This window comes from Zonotrichia albicollis, chromosome 1 (assembly GCF_047830755.1).
Source record: "Zonotrichia albicollis isolate bZonAlb1 chromosome 1, bZonAlb1.hap1, whole genome shotgun sequence".
In the NCBI taxonomy this organism is placed as follows: Eukaryota; Metazoa; Chordata; class Aves; order Passeriformes; family Passerellidae; genus Zonotrichia; species Zonotrichia albicollis.
Genome location: NC_133819.1, coordinates 63272255 through 63296485, shown reverse-complemented (window position 1 = coordinate 63296485; position 24231 = coordinate 63272255). Strand labels below are relative to the sequence as shown.

At 37.7% G+C, this 24231-nt stretch overlaps 1 protein-coding gene across 2 annotated transcripts in view; it reads left to right on the top strand.

Annotated features, from left to right (window-relative positions):
- CDKAL1 (CDKAL1 threonylcarbamoyladenosine tRNA methylthiotransferase) overlaps nt 1-24231 on the top strand; it is a 381082-nt gene that overhangs the window by 224204 nt on the left and 132647 nt on the right. For both annotated transcript variants that reach the window (XM_005481774.4, XM_005481775.3), the window contains exon 10: nt 12281-12447. In XM_005481774.4, coding sequence (XP_005481831.2) covers nt 12281-12447 — 167 coding nt within the window. The remainder of the gene's footprint in view (nt 1-12280; nt 12448-24231) is intronic.

The window sequence follows — 24231 nt, the reverse complement described above, 5'->3', positions numbered from 1 at the left end:
CATTTGTGTTTGATTTGTGATTCCTCTAGAAAGTTTGAGCTGCAATTATTTTCAAGGCTCATAGGGTTCTGAAAGAAAATTATTCTTTAAGTTCCTCTAAAAATAATGTAGTTGTGGAATTCTGAAGCTTGATTGCAATCCAACGATTACATGGATTAATCATCAATATGCTGTAGTAATGTTGCTCAAAGTGTTGAAAGGCTGAATATTTTACATTTTAATACAACTTCTTATGCATGTCCATACTAACTGGCAGAACTGGTGCTGCCTGGAAGAGTTTTTCTTCAACCTAATTTTCCCCTGCCCATAGAAACTTCTGGTACGCAGCGGCCAAGGCCAGGGGCCCCATCCCAGACAAACTGCAGCACTTGTCCTATAACCCCTGGGATGTTCCGCATGTTCCTCTCCCAGGGACGTGTCCCTGTAGCCGTGTGAGCACCTCAGCCAGGCTTTGGAACCTGGCCTTTGCTCCCTGCTCCTCTCCTTTCTAAATCAAATACACATTCATTTCTAACACCTAATGCAGCTGAACAGCAGTTCTAAGATTTGCAAGTTTGATGCCTTTATAATTTTTCTCCTCAAGTTTCATTGCTGGGTTGTGTCTTTTAGAGCTGAATATAGGCTCTAAAGATGTTAGAAACAAGTCTGAGGAACACAGTTCAGAAAATTTTAATGAAGACAAAGGTAAACTTGTGGAACACTTGTAGACTTGTGTTACCAAGTGTTTAAAGAAAACGTATTTAACAACTGGATGTTCTTATATTATTTCAATTATATTTTTTAAGGAGCTCTTTCCTAGTGTCATCTGTTTGGTGGGGTTTTCTATAGATGGAATAATAAACCTTTTCTGAATGACTAGGACTTTGTTTGAATTCTAGTCTTTAAAAGACTAAGTAATTTCACTCTCAAAATTTTTTGTTAAAGGTTCATGGGTAGAAGCTCATCTCTTTTTATTTAGATTTAATTCATGTTCCTATGTTGACATATAATAAGTTCATCAAAAGGTAAATTATTGTTTAGATTGAGTCCTTTATGAGCATTAATCTGTTTGAGAAAAATACATTAATATCCTTCAAAGCCCTTGAAAGATTTCTATTTGACCTCTCTGTGGACATCTTCAGCACATTTTAATTGCATTCTGCCGATGATATATTTTGGTGGTCTATCATTGAATACTTAAAATAAATTTAGTTTAAGGTGGCTACACACCAAAAAGGCTTTGAGTGCTCTGTGGTAATTCAGTGGATATAATTTAAGAACTTCATGATTTAGAATGGGGGAAGGTGTGTTACTAGTGCAATGCAAGCATTCTCCTTTTTTGGTTAAACCGACTCATTTAGAGTTGCAGAGACAATACCCTTCATTTGAGAAAATATTTTAAGTAACAGTGAACATTAAAAGAGGTGTTTGACAGAAATCAGGGGATTACGATGTTATTTCTGTCTGTAGACTTCCTAATTTGTAATGCCTATTTTCCTGGCACTTATTTTTCTCATTTAAAGAAACAGAACAAACAAAAAACTAAACAACCCCAGAAAAGCAGAAAAGGACACATGCACCAGGTGCAGCAAGCTTGGCTTACCTGTAGATACAAGCTCCAATGAGTGGATGGTATTATCTATGCTGTTCAGAGAAGGTAACTTTAGATAAGGATTATCTACCCCAGAAATTGTATTTACCCCTCTATATTGCTGGCTTATGGAACTGGAATCCCCTAAGTGCATTCCATGTTTAGCTGACCACCTTGCCCTTGAACATGCTGACCCTTTTCCCATCTTTCTTGTCTTTTGGGATACATCAATTTGACAGATTCTTGAGCTATTTTCACACTTTATACAAAGAATGCTTGTAATTAAAATCAGAATCAGTCTTTTTCCTCAGATTCAGTATTTCCACATAAAATTACTGTGATATATTGAGGAATTGATGAAAAAGTAAAACAAGCCTGTCTTTATTAAAGTATTTCTGTATTCTGTATTGCCATTCGAGGTTTACAGTATTATGTCTTGGCTCATAACTTAGTGTGAAACAAAGCATTTAACACCTTTTTATTTGTCCCTTATGAGAGCACTCTATTCTGAATTCTAGGGTTCTTTTGTGATTAGAACATGAAAGGTTTTAAAAGGTGTCTCACCTAATCCTGGTATATGTCACAAAATAAGGATTATTTATTCATTTTTGTTAGCTTTTCAGTCAAAGAAAGACATAAATTATCTCCTTTCTTTGATTACATTTGTGAAATGTTGACATTTTACTGTAACCCACCTTATTTCAACTAATTTTCAGCTAATTTTTAAAATATCATCTCTAAATACCTAAAATGTGTTTTCTTTCTCCTCTTGCTGTTCCTATTTAAAAAAGTAAAAGGCAAAACAAAATTGAATTAAATAGGACTGTAGGATTCAGCTCTTCAAAATGCAAGAAATTTGAGCAGAAGAATGCTCTGTGGAGGATGAAGCTCCATGTCAAATACTTCCAACACACCCTGGCAGCTTGTGTGCAAGCTCCTGTTGTAGAAGTTTTAAGCCATTCTCCTTCTGTAGACATTTATATAATGATAAACTCAGATTCGGAGAGTTATTTAGCTTGGCTACAAACATTTTTAATGACTGAAACTTGGTAGGCCATGCTACTTCCCAAGAATTAATCAGTTTCCATGAAAACATGTTGTTTAAATTAATCCAAACTCATTAGCACTACAGAGATGGATACTCAGTAAAAAGCCTCCATTAATTAGCACTGCATCCTGTAATATGCCTACAGCTCGTGACCATTTCCTTGAATTTGTGCAGTGTGTGACCCTTTGCATCTGATATTCATCTCCAGCAGAACGATAGCCCATGTTTGGGGTTTAAAACAGCGAGCGTATGTTATAATGAGTGGCACGTTACTCTCTTTTTCCCAATGAATTCCAAAGTCATAAACAGGATTTCTCGTATACCTCATTTTGAATTCAGAGCTCAGTGCAGGTTTTTCATTTGTGTTTTGATAATAGGCATAGCAATAATAGGTTTTGTTTCTTCAGTTTTTAAGTTTATGGAAATTTTGCTCTTTGTCTTTCAGTAACTGAAGAGTATTTGTGCAGGGTGCTGGACTGACACTTCTGGTGGAGGGTCAAATATTCTCTGCCTGCTTGTAGTACCAGGACAACATGAGCATATCAATATTTCATGAAGTGTGTTTGTGAGGTATAGAGTAGAGAGCAATAATTCCATGCTTCAGGAACCTGTATTTCTATATGCTGTGTACAGGGGTGCAGAACAATTCTAAACTCATGCCTTGTCTATGGTTTCTGAAATTGCTTTCCTTTGTGTTTAAGTCTCTTCTTGCAAATCTCTTCCCTATAGTCACCAAGTCCTTTGTGCTTTATTTTCTTCCTGTAGGTACCCATTGCTTATCACTGAACCTGCTCCTTGAATAATGTTATTGGTTCAGCAGAGAACTAATTAACACCAGGCAATTATGTCCCTGATTATTAATACACAAGATTTTTACTTTGTTAACTCAGGTGGTAGATATCCACTGTCTCTGAAAACCAAAGGAATTCCTGTAGGATGTCTGTATTTGGAACAGCAAATTTAAGTTTTATCTCTTTTCAGCTGGCAAGTATAATGATTAAGTGGATTTATTTTTTTCATTCTTTCATTTATGCAAGAGCTAACCTTCAAAACAGGCCATTGTGTACATAACACACATGCCTGGAAATAGGAGGGTCACAGGCAGGTGACCAATAGAAAAAGCACTGACCTCTCTTTTAAAGAATGATTTCCTCAGCCTGAAAAATAGGCCCAACACATGAAATTCAACTATGCACTTTTCCCTCCATTTAAAAAAAAATCTTTTCCTCCCCTTTCTCTTCAAACTGGCTGCAAACCCCAATTTATCATCATGATGTATGGTATCATTAATCCTCCTTGAAAGCAAGATGCATAATGCTGCAGTGTTGGCACTGAGCAAACTTCAGCGGCCTGACTGTCTTCACGCCCCTTTGAGTCTCCCTTGTTGTAGCAGAATGGAACTGGACTCATAATCAGATTAGCTATCATGCTGTTTGCAGCAGCAAGTGACCTATTATCCTGTTCTTTTGCCTCCCCTCCTTCCTCTCCCCTCTGCTCCCGCGCCGCAGCTACAAAACGAGCGAGACAGGGCTGCTGGTTTGTGCTCTAGCAGCGAGCTGTTAGCAACAGAGGGCCCTATAGGGGTAGAATGACCTCTTTTGTAAGCAAGGACAAGAGTTTGCTTTGTGGGAGAGAAAAACCTTTTATGCTTTCTTTGGTATTTAATGATTAGTTGGCTCTATCTGCTGCATGCTTTTTATCGGGAACTCTCAAACTTTTATTTTTAATGCCATAGGAAGGAGGAGTAATTTAAGTGAAACTTTTAGTACTGTTACAAGCTTTCTTATTCCTTGTTTCAAAAAACTCCTCCTATAAAAATACTTTGCATATCAATATAGCAGAAGTGAGTAAAATAAACTATGATGCAAATTGTAGAACTGCTAATCCCTACAACAGTAACAGGTAGTGAACTTCCTTTGTAAATGCCTTGATGGCAAAGCAGAAGGAGCAGTTCTGGTTTTGAGACTTTTATGTGATGGCTTTAGATAAATAAGCAAATTCAGTGAACTCATATTCTAAATGGTTTCATCAGTGTCATTTCTCAGATGCGTGACCTTGGAAAAGTAAAATTTGGAATGAATGTATTTACAGCTTCCACTTTGTTAACCACAGAAGATAAAATGGAAAGTTGCTGTAACTCATGAAGTTATTAGGTTCTTCTATCAGACTTCACATCTAAATAGAAAGCAGATGGTAGAGGATCATTACCTAAAACTTACTTTGGTGTTACTTAGGAGTAGATGGGTAGTTTCAGTGTGCAGTTGTTCTTGTAAAATCTCCAAAATAACCCTAAAAATTGGTGTTGAGGGTGGTACCAGAAGTATATGCATATGTTGTGGTTTTGGAGAGGATGGGGACAGTTTTTAATTTTTTGCAAAATCCACAGTGTTTTGTTATTCTAACTTAAAAGTAATTAGAAAAAGTTCTTGTTCCTAATGCTTATTGTTTGGGGTTTTTTTCCCTGTGGTTCAGTTCTGATTAGATTTTGCAAATTACATAAAATAAAAAAAAGTATGAATGCACTTTGAGGGGAAAAATGTGTAAAATGTACATTTAAAAAAATTTATTAGCACATTTTTATTGAAGTAGAACCAAGCTGTTTCCTGAACTAATTTGTATTGTGCTTGATAAGGTATTTCTTCAGCTCTTTTCCATCAAAGTTCATTTAAGCTCTGGTTGCAACTTAGTATGTGAGAGACAGTGCATTTCACTTATTGAAAATATAACTCAATCTAACCAAAATCCAAAATATGTTTCATAGTTTTGAAAAAGCAATAGCTAGAAGAGTTAAGAGGGGCCAAGGTGCAATTAATTTTTCTATTTTGCAGTTTGTGAATATAGCCCAAACTTTTTTGCATTAGTTTGCAGGATCAGGAATTTGTTATAAGTATGTATGTCATGTCTGTAGTAAATGATCCTTTAAATCAAGTTCCTGTTATGGCTTCAGTGGGTCTGAGAATTTCATACCATGGATATATACTAATGTATAGCATTTTATATAAATACATGAGAACTTTAATAATTTGTTAGAGTAAATATTTACTGAAGTGTGTGGGCAAGGAGAAAGAAAAAATGTCTTTAATTTTATTACTAAGTGTGGTAGACAACACAGCCAAGCAGAATCTTCCAAAGTGATACTGTTCAGTGTTCTACTTTTAAAATAACATGTTATTCCTACATAGGTGGAATGATCTCTGACAGTAAAACTTGGTCTCTATGCCACTTTGTATTAGTTTCCAAACATTTGTTCTCAAAAATATGTAGACCATAATAGTTACTATGTTCGTTTCCTAAGCACTCTAATATATGTGTCATCCTGTGGGTAGTAGAAACCACAACTGCTTTAAAGGCTTGTACTGAGCTTGGCACTTGCAAAGCACAGCTCTAGTTTTTGTACCTGCAGACTGACATGCAGAAGTAATAGAAATAATCCTGCCTCGAGAGGCATCCAAGTGTGCTGAGAGTGCTGGCTGAAGTCATGATGAGGCTGTTCTCTTTCATCCCTCACAGGACATGACAACCAGGGGAGATTCCTGATGACTGGAGGAGGGGGGAACGTCACCCTACCCTCCAGAAAGAGCAAGACGGGAGGACTGGGCAGCTACAGGGCACTTGCACCTTACCCTGGATGGGGCAGGCACTCCTGCAAGCCACGTCCTGGCACAGGAAGGGCCAGAGTGTGCTTGGGAGCACTCGGCATAGGATTACCAACAGCAAACCGTGTGGCAGGCCTGAGTGACTTTTCACATGGGATGTGTGGCTTTGTGGAGGATAGGAAAGCAGTAGAGTTGAGGTGTTTTGGGGTGGATTGGTTTGGGGTTTTTGGGGGGGATAGAATGTTGGGGTGTTTTTTTTTTTGTTTGTTTGTTTTGGGGTTTTGGAGTGAAGTTGAATTTTTTGTTTTCTTTTGAGTTTTTTTTTTGTTTCAGTGTAGTTTGGTTTTGTTTAACTTTAATTCATCTATAATTTCATCATAGTTCTTAATGTTCTTAGAGTGGTAAAGTATAGATTGAAATATTGGATGGTGAGAAGGTAAAGGAATTTATTGGACTGCCAGGTACCCAAAGTGGCAAGCCATAGTATAAGGTCTAGATAGCAGTACTAAGGATATTTTGTAGCCAATATTTCATGTCTTTCATAACAAGGTGGAATCTGGGAGATGATACTCAAATTAGGGGAGTACTTGACTGGCTGGAGGGTACAGCTAATATTGCAAGAGACCTCAACTGCCTGGAGAAATGGACTTAGTGTAACTTCATGAATTTTAACAAAGGCAGGTAAAATGTCCCAAATCTAGGATGAAGTGTCACACTATGGATGCTACCAAATGCTACCAAATGGTGCACTATGGATGTGGGGAGCTGACTGTCTGAAAAGCAGCTTTGCAGCCTTTGGAGTTCCTGTGGGAAAGCTGGTGCACAGAGTCAGCAGTGGAACCCCTCTGCAATTGCAGCTGTGCCCCAGCTGCTGTCGGAGAGTGCAGTCACAGGCCCCAGGGAGCGACTGGTGCCATGGATTTGCCAACTGTGAGACATCACAGAGGGAGTGCTCTGTCCACTTTGGGGTGCCTCAGGACAAGGCTGACACACTGCAGCAATTCAGCAGTGTGACATTGCAATGGTCAGGAGGATGGAGCACATAATAGACAAGAAATGGATTTGTGAAAAGAAAGTTAAGAGGAGTTATTGCTGTTTACAATGGCCTAATGGCACGGTAGAGAGAAGACAGAGCCAGACTGTCTTGAAGTCAGACAGGTCTTGCAGAGGTAGGATGATAGTTAACAAGTTGGATAAGTTGTAATGCAGCAAATTGCAATTAGGTGAAAATGAAAATTTTTTACTCTTAGGCTGATCAAATATTGGAACAGATAACCCACAGTGGCTGTGGTGTTGCTGTCCTTGGACCTATTCAGAACACAACTGCAATTGTAGTAGGTCAGCCCACATTTGTGATGTTGTTCAGATCTTGTTCTCCTGTTTGTGGCAAGCATTAAGAAAATAGGGACATTAGGGACATCTTCCATGTCCTTAAGACTGTCCAGAAGGGTAAAAAAATAGGTCTTTTAAAGAGAGGAGATACTTTTGAGCATTAATAAAGATCCTCTAGAAATTCAGGCTGTGAGACAGTTTGTACACAGTGCGTCATGAGCACTGCATTTATCTGTACAATATGGTGCTGAACCTGCACTTCACAAAATACAGAAAAAGCATTGATCCTTTAGGTCATAGCCTGACAGCTTGCCTCTTTCAGCAGCCATGAACTTAGACCTGTCTTTTTTACTTCAGTCTACTTGCATCATCTGCTTGCCAGAATGCAAGAATCCTGTATTCTTAAATTATGACAGTTTGGTGTGAGTTACTGAATAACTAGGGTTTGTATAGGATTGTGTCCAGCTCCATTCTTTCTGTCTTCCAGAAGCCCTGTATGCATTCAGATGAAATAAGAGTAAGGGTTTCTTGGTGAACTGGATGTGAATCCTTCCAAATCCCCCTTAGCATCAGCGAGTTGTTGCCAGTTTGATTTTCTCTTTCAGCAAAGTCCCTGCAATGGGATGCTTCAGTGCTGATCCATGTGGTTGAACTGTCTTAAGAGGACACTTGGATGATGCTGAATCAATCCTTGCAGAGTACTTCAGAATTACAGGAGGAAACTGAATCCTCCAAATCTCAGTTTCTGTTTAAACTTGCATTATATCCAGATTGGTACAGTGATCTGCTATTTGCACAGTTCTTCACAATTTCCCAGTTAAGGCTTTGATTCAGCAAAGTAATCTAGCACAATGCACTGCATCAAGTATGTAAATGGTTCCTGTAAAATCCATGCTGAATAAATAAGGAAAAACTCAAATAATTGAAGAGAAAATAAAGTAGGCTAAGCTCATTCTGAACAATGAATTTGGTGTTTTCTAAGCCTTCATCTTTGGCCATGATTTTTTTGTTTTTAAATGTTTCTAAGATTGTGATCAGGAATGGTCAGATTGACTGTCCTCAGATTGACTGTTCTCTAGTCTGCAAGACACAAACGTTTATGTAAGGCCTCCCCTTGGCAGATGGTCTTTCAGATTTCTGTGGTGCTCTGGGAGAGGTATTTCTGTGGTCTGTGCAGCCCTGCAGGCTGCCATAAGAATTCAGTGTTGGAGAAGGAATCACGAGGAGGTCAGGCAATTGTTGATAAGCATATGTGGGCTACTGAGGAGGTCAGAGTCAGGGGCCTCCCACTGAAGCAGCCTGCAGAGATTTGTGCTGTTGGAAAAGCCACTGTGGTTCACATTAAAAAATCTGCTAGGAAAGAGAAGAACAAGGAAGGAAGGAGAAGAAAAATCATGAGGATTTGGGGATTGAATTTTATTTGTACAGTTAGCTATCAAATGTGAGAATTTCACTGGCATTGGTGTCCAGTATTTTAACATCTTCAGATCTTTTTGCAGTTTGAAATAAATTCATTTTTCTGATGGAGTACACTTCTCTTCAGTTTAAAGGATGTTTGGTACTGCCAAAAACAGTGTTTACAATAGTGACATGAAGATAAAGCAAAATAAAAATGCTAGAAGTGTTTTAAAAAAGAAATTAATAATTTCAAGTGATTTCTAAACCAGGAATGCCCATATTTTGTAGAAGTGATAGATGTCGGATTTCTTATCTCCTTCATGATAAGGATTGCTTACCCCACAGAAATGAAATTAAAACCTGTATCAGATAATCTGCAGGGAGTATTCTTTATAGTGAGACATGTGAGAAGGAATAGGCTCAGAACTTTCTTCATTTGCTTGGAACCTATTCTTTTTCCAACATTTTTCATTCTAAGTAATCTCCAGTTAGAGCAGATCAGAGGCCAGCTGTTAAGGTTTCTCTTTTGTGCTGGATAGTGATGGCAGAGTGAGAAAAAACCATGAGCTGTGACCAAAGGCAGAATTGTAATTACTTGGATATAGCGATAATTGGCCTTAATACTGTAACAAATGCTCTGAGTTTGCACATCTGAAGCCTCCTGTTTGGATCAATTTTCTTGTTTACAAAATCAGCTTGCCTTTATTAGCACCAAAATTGCCCAGTAACAGAGTGGTGAATGATTGAATGAGGTTCACTGCAAAAGAAAGGAAAAATATTATGTACAGTATCAGACAGTGGATTTAAACAGGTTCCTGTGGAGGGCTGGAATTTGGAGGGGTGGACTGAAAATGAGAGGTGTTGACTGACTTCATTAATACTGCTTGAGAGGTCTATTGTTTTCTCTTCTTACCTGGTGTAAGTTTAGGCTCCTGAACTGGGGATACAAAGGACTAAAAAATAATTTCCTAAAATCAGTCCACTCAAAACCTCTTTCACACAGTTATGTACAAAGTTGATTTATCCTAATGATCTTCCTTGTAAATATTTATCACTCACAGTAGCTTTCAGTATTTGAAGATCCATTTTGTCAACCTGAAACTGGGACATGAACTTTTTCCTAAAATACAGGTGTTCTTCCCCCTCCCTGCGCCCCCCTGCCCCCGGTAAGGGACTGCATCCTTGGATCTCTCAGCATGCATTATTCCCATTGCTTGTTGTTCAACACCCTGATCGGAGAGCAGATGAGACAGTTATTCCTGCTGTTGCTGATTTACTATTACAGCTGCTTCCTCTTCTTGTGATTTAATTTGAAGTTTCAGCCCACCAGGGGGCTAATGGTCCCCACCTATGCAGCTTTAAAAGCTCGCTGTTGTTTTCCACAGGAATGTTATTTCCATTCCTAGCCAGTGATTTATTTTTTTTTCCTTAGTGTTCATCTGGTAACTGTGAGGCAGTATTCCATTAGCCATTTTCATGAAAAAAAAAAGAAAAAGGAAATCCAACCCAAGCCGCATGCAACTCTTTAGATTGAAAGCTTGCAAATGAGAATTACTTTCTTACAGTAGAAACTCAGCCAGTCAATAAGTTTTGTGGTGCTCTTATGGCATTGGAGGCTCATATAGAGAAACCCAAACTAAGCAAAACAGGACCTTATCAGTCATTTAGATTCCTTACATTTCTCTTATTTTTTAACATACAGCATATAAAATTCACTTCTTTCTTCATGTGTTTCAGGAAAATGTAGGGCAGGCAGCAAACCCAAGAGTATGTTTCATGGTGGGTACTGCCTGTGGTGAGATGAATTCCAAAAACATTAGCAAGTGCACTGAAATCCACAGTGTAATTGTGTCCTGCAGGCAGATTCTGCACAGGGAGCTCAGCTTGAGTGTGACTACAAACTTGTGACTGCAAATGGTCGACCAAAGAGCACTTTGTACTTCAGGAATGCTTTACAGCAGATTTCTCTCAAGATACAAATTGTACATCTCCTTCACTAACCTATTCTTGAAGCAAAGCTTAAAAAGTAAGAAGTTTTCCAGTTAACCTTAAATTGTAAAGCATTTTTCATTCTGAGTAATAAATTACCTTGAAAACATTTCTGTGCCAACAGGATTAACTTTGATGCTCAGCATGGCTTGCTCTCTGCCATTATTGTTGCAGTGTGAATTTAGGAGTAGCAGTCTTGGATTTACATTTTGTAAAACATTTGGTTTCTAGGTTTATTGGTCTTTATGTGATTAAAGTCAGTGTATGTGCTTAAGTTTTCCTCATTTGAGTATAAATTTGTAACATAAACATTTACATTTTCTGTTACATTCTCTGCTGGCCCAAAGTGTGCTTTGATGAATTGTGCACCTTCTAGTGTTTGATAATTTCTTTTACCAGTTCATGATTGGTTTTAGAAGTTTAGCTCTTCACTGAGGTAATGGTATCTTATCTTACTGTAAATCACAGGTGTTTTCTTCACACACACACTGTTTTTGATGGCTTATTTCTTGATTTAGGGTGGTAAGGAAGGGTAGAGGGATTGTATGGCAAAAAAAAGGATGAAAGCTGGGCAGGCTGGCAGAAGTGGCTGCATGAAACCTCAGTGCTTTCAACTATTGTTAAAGGGTGGTACAATCTCTCTCTTTGGGTATGAGGATATTATTACCAAATACCAGTGTTCGAAGTTGCTATTTACAATAAAAATCAAATGCACTACTTCCTAAGGCTCTGATTGATGGAAAATGAAGCATTAACTGCCAGGAAACAGGTTTTCCCATATTATCAAACAGTCATGCAGTGGTCACTAACCTTTCAATGCAACCTTAATATTGCATTACTAATTGTATAATTTAAAGAATACAAGATTTTAATAGTTACTTCAGGAGGAATGTCAGTCACAGTGCTTTACAGCTGGTTTTGCTTACTGGAAGCTTACCAGTTAATAAGCTAACTACTGTAATAACCATTAGTGCAAACTCTGCTCGGGTGATGTCTCTTGCGGTGTTTAATGAATTAGACTCAAAAAATAAAACAGAGTATTAAACTTGTCTGACTTGCTGTAGAGGCAGCACAGCATTAGTCATTGGCTGTGAATGTTAATCACTCCACAGCAATGATAATTTACAGCATTGTTGTAGCACTCTTGTGCTCATAAAATGAACTTAATAACCCACTGCTACCCATGGGATAAGCCTTCCTTCTCCTTCCCTCCCCTTTGCAATTGAATGCCCAGTCTGGCTGCATAATAGCCATGTGAAATACTGCATTTAAAAGAGTGAGCAGCTGTATGATAAAATAAACAGCTCTAAAACAGATTTGTTAATTATCTCTTTCTTTTATTCACAGAGGGTGTTTGTGAGATATGGCTGACCAGTGAAGACACAGGGGCTTATGGCAGAGACATTGGCACAGACCTCCCCACGCTTCTGTGGAAGCTGGTTGAAGTTATTCCTGAGGGAGCTATGCTGAGGCTTGGCATGACAAACCCTCCCTATATTTTAGAGCACCTGGAGGTAAGGAAAGAAAGGGAATCATTTATATGCCAACATGGACATTGATTGAGTGAGTCAGCATGGAACCTTATGTGAAGTGTCTTTCATTTTAAGCAGTAGCTTAAAAACACCATAGACTTTAAAATGCATTTACAACATTAGACTAACAGTGTAAAGCCGTTTGCCTGACACAGCAAGTTATTGAGATAATAAGATCCTCAAGTAATTTTGGAATTATAATATTAGTGAGATCTCTGACATGTAGGATTTTATTGTAGTAATGTTCATTTGTGTGTGTATCTAGTGTTTCCAAGAACTAAAGGAAGTGTCATTTGCAAGTGATGGACTATGAGATTGAATTTTTCTTCCTGCTGCACCTCAGACAAATATTTCCAGAAACACTATATAGTGGTCTCACTCAATTGATGCATTCATTATCCTATTTTTAGTGTGTTTATGACTTCCTTGATAAGAAATAGAAATGTAAGTATATATCTGTGTTTAAAATAAATGTAACAAAGCAGTTCAATGAAATTAGAAGTATATAACAGTGTGAATTTGAAAGTGTAGCTTATTCATGCAGTGGAGGAAGTGAGTTTCTTCTGAAAGGTAGGTTGGTTTTGATGGGTTCTGTCACAAATGAATTTATTGAAGTTCCTAGAAACTGTCTACAGAATAAACATAACTGTAAAGAGGAGGAAAAAAGGAGGGAAGGATGTAGTTGAAAGTAAATTTTGTAACCATGTGCATGTTTACTACCCGGATAAGTAGCTGATATCCATGCTGCTTTCCCAAATATAGTGTAACATTAATAGTTGCCCTCTTATTTTCTTAAGATGTCAAGGACAGTATTTTCTCATCAGAGTGCTATAACTGCACCTTAGGCTATTGTGGAAGCATGTGGGCCAGGGGAATCTCATCTTGGTAGGAATAAGCAGGTTTTCACTTCACCAGCTAAAGAGTTTGACCTGCAGAAAGTTGCAAGAAACTTGCAAGGTTATTATTTAATTCTTTGGTTTAGCATATACTTCACTAAGAGAGGCTTTTAACTCAGCACTCTGAATAGGAGCCTTTAGGAAGCAGTGTAGTAGTGTTTTTGAGAATTTGCATTGTATCTGGGACTCTCATAACTGCCATAAGCTTTTCTTCTTTTCTCTTTGTATTTTAACATTTTTCAGCATCTTTTACAAAAGCAAATCAAGCTTTTAGCAATTTTCACAGTTAGTTCCTTTGCTTTCATTTTTCATTCACATTATTAAAAGTGTTTTGGCATAGACTGCTGCTTTTGTCACTGCTGGTCATTGTGTGAGTGCTCTCAAAGCTTAAAAAAATAGAAAAAACAGTTGCTGTAAATAACAAACTGCTCTGCTGAGATAAGGGGCACCCTTGATATAATCCATGAAAGTGGAAAGAATGTTGCTTTTCTTCAATCATAGTAAGTGTGAGCATGTCACAAATCTGTAAATTTATGATATCTAGTCCTCCTGTTTCTAAGTTTTCCAGAAGGTGTTGTAAGTAGGACTTATTTTTCTACCTACTCATTTAGGAAAAGTACTCTTATCTCTTAGAAAATGCTTCTTTAGTTGTCATAGCACAGGCGGAGGAATTCATGGAAGCCTATTGAAAATGGGTGTCTTGAATGTTGCTGTGCAGATCATGTGTTTGAGACAGCAGCCTTTCTGTGCAGTAGCAACATCTGCTGTTGCTCATCCTCTTCAGTGTTCCATGCAGTTTCCAATTTATATGATTTTTCTAAAGATTATTCAATCACATTTCTGTGTGTCACATGTGACCAAGAATTTCTGGTCTTGAAATTTTGTGACATAATTTTGCTGATTTGTCAAACTAAATTAGCGACAATGTTTGGTTTTTTTTTTTTCTTTGCTTTCTGCATTTCTATTTAATCTCCTCTTCCAAGCTTACAGACTTCTCACTGAAGGATCACTGGGGAATGAAAGCAGTCTCCTGTATACGTTTTCACCAAACAAAAGAAACTTTTTATGGGCAAAATGCTTTTAACTTTCCATTTGAGGAAAGGGTACAACTGTAGTTTGTTTAAAAGACCAAAATTAAGTGAGAAGCTGATTAACCCTCATGTCAGTTGATTAGGATAAAATCCAGATGTAGATCTGTTATCTCCTAAGATATGAAGATGTGGTTTTTGTTGCAGACATCTTTCATTAATTGTTTTAAAAGGTGCTGCATTTTATTAATTGAAATTCCTGATTTTTATTAATTGAAATTCCTGATCTTTTTAGAAGTCATATTTCTAAGTATGATGTTGTTTGGCCTTCTGTGAAAAAAATTTACCTGGGAAAATGTATTAATCTTGTGTCACTTTTTGTATGCAATACAAAGGACAAAGTCATTCCAATCATGTATCTATTTTAGAAACCAGACATTTTTGGCATACAATTGTACACATGCAACTGCTTGGCAGGGGTTTGTTTCACTTTAGAAATTATATGTGGCATAGAGCAATAGTAGTCCTCTAAATGTAGAAATTAATTTTGAGATCTGGACAGAGCTTCCCTAGACACTCAGCCTAAAAGCAAAAATTTTGATTCATTCACTTTTCTTCCATATTTACTGGAGTTTACCTGCAGGTGAGAATGTTTCATCTGCCTCAGTGTCTGGGAATCACTTTCACAGTCTCCACTAAATGGTAGCCAACAGCTCTGCTGTTCCACTGATGGAGGCCAGCACAGGGAGAGGAAGAAGACAATTTCCCTTGGATCAGGAGTGGTGGGAATAGAGCAGAGCAGGGGACAAAGAAAAGCTGTGAGTGCTTGTAGTGGGCAATAAGGCTCTTATGCTGCAAGGCTTGGTAGATTTGGGGGTCTGGGCCAGTGGCCATTCAAACTCAAGTTTGTGTCATGTAGGGAGTCAGTGTAAGTTTTCATATGATTTAAAATAGCATAACCATGCCTTCTGCTACTGCTCTCAGATAAATGCCATTCTGTACTTGGAGATATTTGTCATTTCAGAGGATATTGTTAATCTCATGAAAATCCTTACTGTACTTGTATACTTGTTTGTTTGTTGGTCTGTGAATTTAGTACTTCAGTTTTTTATTCAGTAAATATGGTGGTAGTAGTGCCGTGTGTAGCATGAATAGTCTTGGGATGAGAAGCAGACGTGCTTTCAAATTAGAAATTCTGCATTCACTTGGGCCTTCTTGTATAAAAAGAAAGATATATTTGGAACCATGCAATGTTTTATAGTCATGCAAAATATTAGATGTTTTTTGGCATGCTGGATACTAACCTATGTCTTTACAAAAATCCTTTATCATAATTATTCAGGGTATAATCTGAAGTCCCTGATTTTTTATCTGCTATTTTCTTTAGCCACAGATGATGTCTGTGCTTACATTAGTGCACAGTATGAAGTATTAAGAGGAGATGAGGAAAACACAGAATATGGTAGTGAAGCCACTACCAAATATCTAAATTTATCTGCATTTTGGACTCTTTACTTCAAAATAAATATAATTCTTTTAATCAGACTTTCCCGATGCTCGTGATCCAAAGCTGTTTCAAAGACATACCATTAGTTTGAATCCTGCTGTTTCCACCTATGTGGATGGAGTACATTCATCGTGAACCTGGATTATGGCTACTGCTCTGATTTCCTTGGAAGCTAATTTAGTTTGTCCACTACAAAGTTCACCCCAGACTGAACGAACCAATGGCTGTGAAGGGAGCATGGGGAACTGCATTTCAAAATTTCGCTGCTGCTTTCAGTGGGCACATCACAGTGAACACAGCAATTCCTGGCAGGAATTCTCCAGCTTGAGGTTTTGCTGTTGTCACTGAGAGGATTATTTGGGGTATTCAAAGAAACTGAAGCACCAGAGACTCAAACTCTTGGTCATGTCACTAAGACTGAGAAAGAACTTGGAGTTTGGTTTACCTGCAGGAGACATCCTCAGTTTTCCCCTCAGGTAAAACCTGGCCAAGCAATGGAGGTAGTACTGAATTTTCCAGAGTGCTCTCACAGTCTTAGCAGTCTGTTTGAATGGATACAGCATGAAGCATATAGCTTGCTTGTTTCAAGGTTGGTCTCGAACTGAGATTTTTGAGACACGCCCTTGCCCGGTGTCTGTCCTATATTAAAATGTTAATGCAACATGATATTGAGGAAAACTTGGGATTTTATCTACGTGGAAGAAAATTATACTAAACAGCCATGGACTATGGCCAGGGAAAAATAATTTGCCCCAGAATGTTTTTTGTTTTATATAATGTGAAGGAGAAGATTAGTGTTAGAATCCATTATATAGTCCTAGAAAAACCTGCAAGGAGTGTATTTGTGTGTGGTTTCCCTGTGTGTTCTTGCCCATATGTCTTTGCACAGAGCTACTGCTCTAGTTACACACACTGCCAGATGTCAAAGATTTTATCACCCCATGGTATCAACGTGTAGTAAAAGCACATAAAGAATACACCCTGCTTTAGAGGAAACCTCCAGACATTTTTTCCCCAGTCATATTATGAAGCTACTCGCTAGTGCTCTGATGAGAGTGTTTAACATCCACTTCCAGTGACTGATGGAAAGGGAGGGTTGGGAAAAATCCATTAAAGCAATGGTAGTAGATAAATGATGAATGGGAATTAGTCTGAAAAGTAAAAAATAAGGCAAAATGTATAGCAGCTTGAAATTAATGCTTGTGGCATAGTGTTAGATACTGATTTTGCCTTGACTATATTTCACTTTTCCTTGGGTTGAAGCTTAATTTTAAGTATCCAGGGCTGTGTCCAAATCACAAGGGACTCTAGATCATCCAGACTGTAAAAGGGCAGGGACTCACATCTCAGCCTTAGCTTGCCTCCTTTGTGGATTTAACATAATCCCAGAATTGTCTGGGATTTTAGTACGGCACTTTCTGTGAGTGATGGGATGCTTCCAAATCTGTATAAAGGAGGCAGTTCACACCTGCCATTCCCGTAAGTGCTTAATTTCACATGACTAGATGAGTAGTCGTCTTTGTCACCTGTCAAAATGAGTCTGTCTCAAACCATACTATATGCCATCTGTGGGCTGTATCTCCGTTATTAATTCAGGACATTTGAGTGATACACCAGCCATTGAGATGGAGTCTGCATGGCAGCGGAGCCTTTAAATGCAGAAGGTGTGCCAAGTGTACCACGAGTTGCAGTAGTATTTCTTTGCTCTTTTGCTTTGATTTTTCATGTCAGCTCGGTGTTTGTGTTTCTTAACCTCATTGAAGCTGATACCCTACAGATGGCTCCCTCAAACGTGCCCTGACACAGCACATAGGAAATTGTTACAGTATTACAGTAAAATTACTAATTCACTTTTCTTTTTTCTCTGTTGTCCTCTTTTTCCTCTGAGTGCACCAAGCGTTTTTGAGCGTTGTGCATAAGCTCAAGTTTTGAATAACCTCGAGTGTAAGCTGATTTGAAATGCATTTAAAAAGGGAATAATATGCACACATTCCTCAATGGCAAATAAAAGGGCAGCATAATTTCAAGAATTAAAAGGACTTTAGGGCATGTATTTGCTTTGTTTCTAGTATGATTTTTTTGTCATTTTCATAGACTGCTGCTTTTGAAAGTGCCAATTAAAATCTGTTGATTTGACCAGAAAAAATGAAAACTGCAGCATACATTTAAATAAATGAATAGTTAAGCCCCTGACTTCTTATTACTGTGAGTTTTGTAGTGTTTTGTACTCGGTGGACCATGCAACTTTTTCTTGCTGTAATTACAAAGTTGTCTCTATGCAAACTGTCTCTGTTTTGCTAGCAGTATAATTGAAAGGAACCTCAGATACTAAAGGGAGGTAGATGGGGCAATTGCCTCTGTCCTCCTGAAAAAAATAAAAGGTGAGGTATGAAGGGATGTTTACTATTTCCTTTGGTATTATGTTAAATGCTTGTTTGTCCTATGGAAGCTGTATATGCATCTTTGCTAACTCTCCATATTCCTGCTTTTTGTTTTTTAGTACTAAAATGGTCTGTCTCTCCTCTGCTTCCTCTCAAAGCATTCTTTGTCTTTGGGGTTTTCAAATATAGCACATTTCCTTTAAATTACTTCTTAAGACATAGTGTCATGGGAACATGAGCTCACCCCAGAGTCAATGTACTTTTTTATATTATGGAGCTGGGAAATGGATGAATCTCTGCTGTGCTTTGGGATACATTTTGTCATGCCATTTTCTCTAATCTAGAATTCTAACATCACATACACAGCAGATCCTATCGTCTGTAAATGCTTGGTGACATGTTCGTTTCCAGCTGGTAGAATATGATTTGGCTTAATAAATGTCAAAATATGAACCCATTTTACTCTTCCTGAAGGTTTTATGCTGTATTTGTGAATATTGGGTTCTCTCAAAAACCTTAGCAAATTGTGAACTTTGGACAATAAATGCTTCCTTCCAGACAATATGGAAGGGAATGTTTGTGTTGTTGAGAATGGAGCTCATGTTCTTTATAACACTAGTAGAAAAAATGCTTTGAGATACATAAAAAACTGGCTTTATTTATGCAAAATTCAGTTTTCTATCACAACAGAATATTTTATGCATGCATCTAGTGCTCTTCTATATTTAATAATCTGTGAATAAAAACTGGTATTGCAAAAAGGGGTTAACATTAAGTAGCACACTGCTTGACCAGTTAAATCTGTGCATATTAGTTGTACCTCAATTATGATTTGCTCGTATGAATGTTGCTCTTGCTTGTTAGACTGCCTGAGAATGAAGAGTATTTAAATGCAGACAGATCCACACTCAATCTTGTGCTGAGTGTCAGGCTGTCAATTACTTACAATACTGTCTCATCCCAGCAGTCCTTTGGAGCTGGAGCTTCTGGTGAATTACTAGCAGAAAATAAAAATCACCAGTAATTGAGCAATATGTTAAAAGAATGGGAAATGCATATATGGGATAGTGCATTTGTGCTAAATAAAAGCAGGATTTTTATCAGTTGCCATGCACTTCAGGGCATTGAGGTAGAAGAAGCTATTGTCAAACTTAGGGCTTGCATAAAAAACTGTACCATCTTCTTTTAATATTTCTGCATTCATTGTTAAATAAATAGCATCTCACTTTCCTAGTTATTTATATTATAATAAGAAAAGTTCTACCAACTACTCTCCATGCTGTTTCAAAAGCTTCTATTTAGTTTAGATGCATAAACCCTTTTGTTTTCTTTGATAGATGAGCTGTCACATTCCCTGTGCTTTGCAGCATCATCTACATAATCTTCAGTAAGACTGCTTGCTTCGTTAGGCTTTGCCATTTGTTAAAAAAAAAAAGGTTGATTTTCTTGAGGTGAAGATTTTCTTTAAAAATGAGAAAAATAAAATACATTGTGTTCTAGAAACTTCAATAAAACTGCACAGTAATATTTGCTTTGTGTTGTTGTACCACTGTTAATCAAGAAAAAGATGTAAAATCTCTTCTCATTCTTGGATTCAATTGGTTTAGCTCTGTTAAATGGCAAGGGTTACTGAAAAATGTGAATTCTATGATATAAATCTCATCATTATGGTTTGCAATATTTTTATTCTGTTTTACTATGAAATTTAGGTCAGCTCACAAAAGAAAAGTGATAGTATTTGCCTAAAAGTTTAACTTTTGATTAAAACCTTTTAGTGTTTTCCTTCTACTGGAACCTGCTAAAGCAGTTGCTATTTTAGATCTCGTACTTGCTTATTTGAAATGAAGGGAAACAATAGAGAGGCTCCCTGGCACTGCCCCATCTAGGTACAGATGAACTCTGGAGGGGTGTGCAATTCATTCTATGTCTTCCTTCTGAGCAGAAACCATCAATTCTTTTCTATCCTATGGGATTCTCATTTTTGAGCTGGAGAACAAATTCATAGTATGGATGAAACTAGCAATTCATTTCACTCATTCAGCTTTCTGAAGACAAAAAGGTAGTGTGACAATCCTACTTGCCTATTGTGTGTGCCTCTATGCTTTAATTAGTTTTCAAGGTTTTATTAGCATAAAGTATGATTGAGACAGAGAGTTATTTGAAGTAGCAGTGTGCTGTTGCAATAAATCACCTTTTTAGGGACCTTCCCAATAGGTGTTTCTAATACATATTGAAAAAGGAGTATTAATTTACTTCTGGAAAAAAATATTTCATTTTAGGAGTGCTTAATGGTGAGAAATTAGGGAGAACCATAGAGAAAATTTTTTAAAAAGTGTATTTTCTTGCATGTCAGAATTAATAATTTCACAAGTAATTCATATTAGAGCTCTGGTTGGCTGGTTTGAAGTCATTAAACCATCGCTGTAACCATTAATGAAATATACACTTTACCTTGAAATGAATCAATTTTTGGAACTGGACAAACAGCACTCTGAAGCTCCACAAAGGCTCTTCAGAATTGTAACGATAGCTGCAGCAGCAGCAACAATAACAGTTCTCATCTTTGAAAGCACTGAACCATTTTCCTGCATGGTGCACAGAAATTAGTGTGGTATAGTGCTGAAGGTGTCACTGAATCCACTCTGTTTTGGTGAGGTGGAGACTCAGATGTGCTTGGGCTCGTGGTTCATCACAGGCTGAGTAATAAGCAATCCACCCAATGGAGATGGATAACATTTTACCCAATGTAAAGTCAGTCTGCTTTAATATTGGAAGCAAATTGTGATAGGGAAGCCAGCTTGCTTATTATGAAGAATTTCAGGAACCAAGGTTTAAGATGTCTGTACTGGGAGTTACTGGTTTTGTCAGAAAATATGAATAAATGGTATGTGCAAGAAATTTCTTTTTATTCTTGGACATAACATGTGTAATCTTACAAAGAACCGTATCTACCTGTTAACAGAATAGAATTATTGATATTTTTGTGTTTAGAAGAATAGGTACCTAGGTTTACAAAATTAGGTACCTAGCGTATTTGTTGGTGTGTGTTTCCTTTGTGGACTCACTCATGGGAAGAGATGTGAAAAATTTCAGCTGAAGCTTTGGACTGTGAAATGCAGTTACTGTATTGTGATATTATCTGAATATCACTTCTTGTGCAGGAACTTGAGTTAGCTTGTGCTCTTGTTTAATAAAGGAAGATGTGGCAAGCTCTTCAGTGCCTATTAGGTGATTTTGGTATGGCATGGTTTGCTTTCTTTTTTTTTTTTAAGAGATTAGGCTTAACACATATGAAGCTGTGAGGGAGGAAAAAGTAAAAAGTTGCTTATCTAGCCATGGTTTGTCTGTTTTCTGAGGCTGGAAGCAGCAGAGAGATCCCACACCTAGGAGAACAGCTGGGAGCTGCTAGGGCTGAGCATATGACTCTCACAGCTAGTTTTCCTATCAGCAAATCACAGCTTGCAGTCTGGTTTATATCCACTTCCAAGGGTGGCCTGAGCTAATACCAGTTTTCTGTTTGGTAATGTAGAAGGCATTTTTCCCATATGGCAAAACAGATTTTTGCCCTCCATCTGGCAACTCAAAGATTTGATTTGAAGGTTCAAATTACATTGGCTAGAATTGCATGGGCTTTGAACTGCTCCAGTGTGACCTGCCTTTATCCTAATAACAGGATAAAGACCTGAGCATGTCATGTCATGTTACATGGGGTAGGGGTTGCCTCTAAGCTTGCCCATCGTGTGGCTTCAGCGCATCTCCCCTGGTTCATACACAGATGAGGAGAGGCACTGCCTTCCAACCAGTGTCCTCAGGGACGTCCCACATGTTCTTAGTTTTTTAAAGCCCCATTGCTCACAGGGGGTGGGAAATGGGGGAGAGTTCTCTGTTCATTCGTTTTAACAAAACTGCTATGGGTTTTCCAGACTGGATCATAACTGTGTCATCATTCCCATGCCTGCATCACAAGATCACATCTGTTCCTGAGCTGCACTGCAGCAGAGGAATTTATAAAATGGGCCACAGCCACTTGATTTTCATCCAGACTGTGCTGGTGGTAGCACGGCTCAGCTTCTGAAAGACAACAGCCAGCAGACACCCCTCGTGACATATCCCAAAGTAATATCTGCCACAAAGGGATGAAGTTCTGAGGGAGTGCCATTTTGTCATGTTTCCATGTGGACGAGGATTTCTTTGGGCTTCACTGCTGGCAGAGGACAAAATCCTTTTGCTAGCAAGCAAGCTATTCACATTATCGTGACTCAAACACAAGACAGAATTCAAATACTTGGATTTTTGCCTGCTTTAGGTAAGGGGAAAGAATTGCTGTCTGAACAGCTTGCTGGTACTGCCATAAAGATGCAGAGATATTGATGTTTATTGTCTCTGCAATTTTCTGTGGTTGCACATGGTGTCACTGCAAACAGGAGGTGTGATTTTCTGGTTAGGTGGTTAAATTTGTGTATTGTAATTGCTAGGATAAAATACACTGACTAAATAGAAATCTTTCTAGTAATGTGCTTTGTATTCTAATGCACTCCAGCTGCTAAGGACTGGAAAAAAATATTTCATATGTGATCAGTATCCTGAAGGATGCTTCACATACATTATTATGTTCCAAATGTAGATGACGCCTATTTTTGTAGAGCCAGGTTAAAACAAATTGTGCTACTTTTTAAACTTTAAGTTCCTACATGATATTTCATTTTTGTGTAGTGCATCCCTTCATTCATAGACACATTATCAGATTCCAGGGAATAGCAAGAAAAGGCAATCACTGTTTCAGTCATGATGAAAGACAGAAAGTTTCTTTCACAGTGATATAGTTTCAAACGTTGTTCATTTATTATTTCCAGATGAAAATAAAATTCTTGTTTTTTTTCTAACTGAAACATGTAATTATACCTAGTAATGCACAGCACTTCAGAAAAAAAAAATGTATATAATTATAGAAAATCAACAGGAAATAGATGTTAAGCTTGGAACGTTGAGACATGATGAAGTAAAAATATGCATTAGCCCGTGATGTCCTTCATATACTCTTTGGGATATTAACTAATAGTTTTATTCAGTGATGAAATCTGATATTCTATGTGCAATCTGTAGTATGGGAAAATCTGTCAGCATTGACTAAGTATGACTGTTAAGTGCAGAGTAGTTGTAATTTAATCAAACCTATGTGGCAAAGAACTTCAGTGTTATTTTAGTGCTAGGGAGGATGAAAGATAAGACTGGAACAGTCTTACCTTAAAGCTACAGGTCAGAATGTGATATTTCTATCTGAAAGGTGCAAAGTTTGGAAGATTGATTTATCCAGATTTCTGATGCAATCAAGCAAAGCTTTTGTTTAATTCATTATTCTGTTTCCTTCTGAATGGCTCATTCAGAATTTCTGGTTATAAAAGGTAAATTTGAGACCACCAGCAGAAGTGAGTGACAATGAAATAGTGGGTCATAAGGTGTTTCAGTCTTGTGTTTGGTTTGTGTGAATAATTTGTGTTGTGCTAAATTCACAAAGTTAATTGTTACAGTCCTCAGGTACCTGCTGGGGAATCAGTTTATCATTAGGATCTTTGATTCAAAGCACATGCAGTGCATTTTGTGTACCTTTAGATACAGAAATCAAGTAAAGAAAGAAGTTCACAGTATAAAGAGCTGTTTGCAGCCTCCATCTTAGAAGGAGCTTTGAGTGTCCATAAGATCCCTGAAACCTATGACCACAGCAGCTAGGCTGTGTTAGTGTTCCCAGACAGACCATGTGTGTATTGCATGTGAATTTCTGCTACACATGGCAAGCTATTTACTCTCTAAGGAATGCCAGTTCTTTTGATATGGAGTATCTTTCTGAACCAAAATGATGCAGTGGAATAATCAATAATGTTTTTGAGCTTACAGCTGTAGCTTTTATTGTATGCAGGGATCTGTAGGGATAGTTGAAAAGTTCAGATAATTAATGC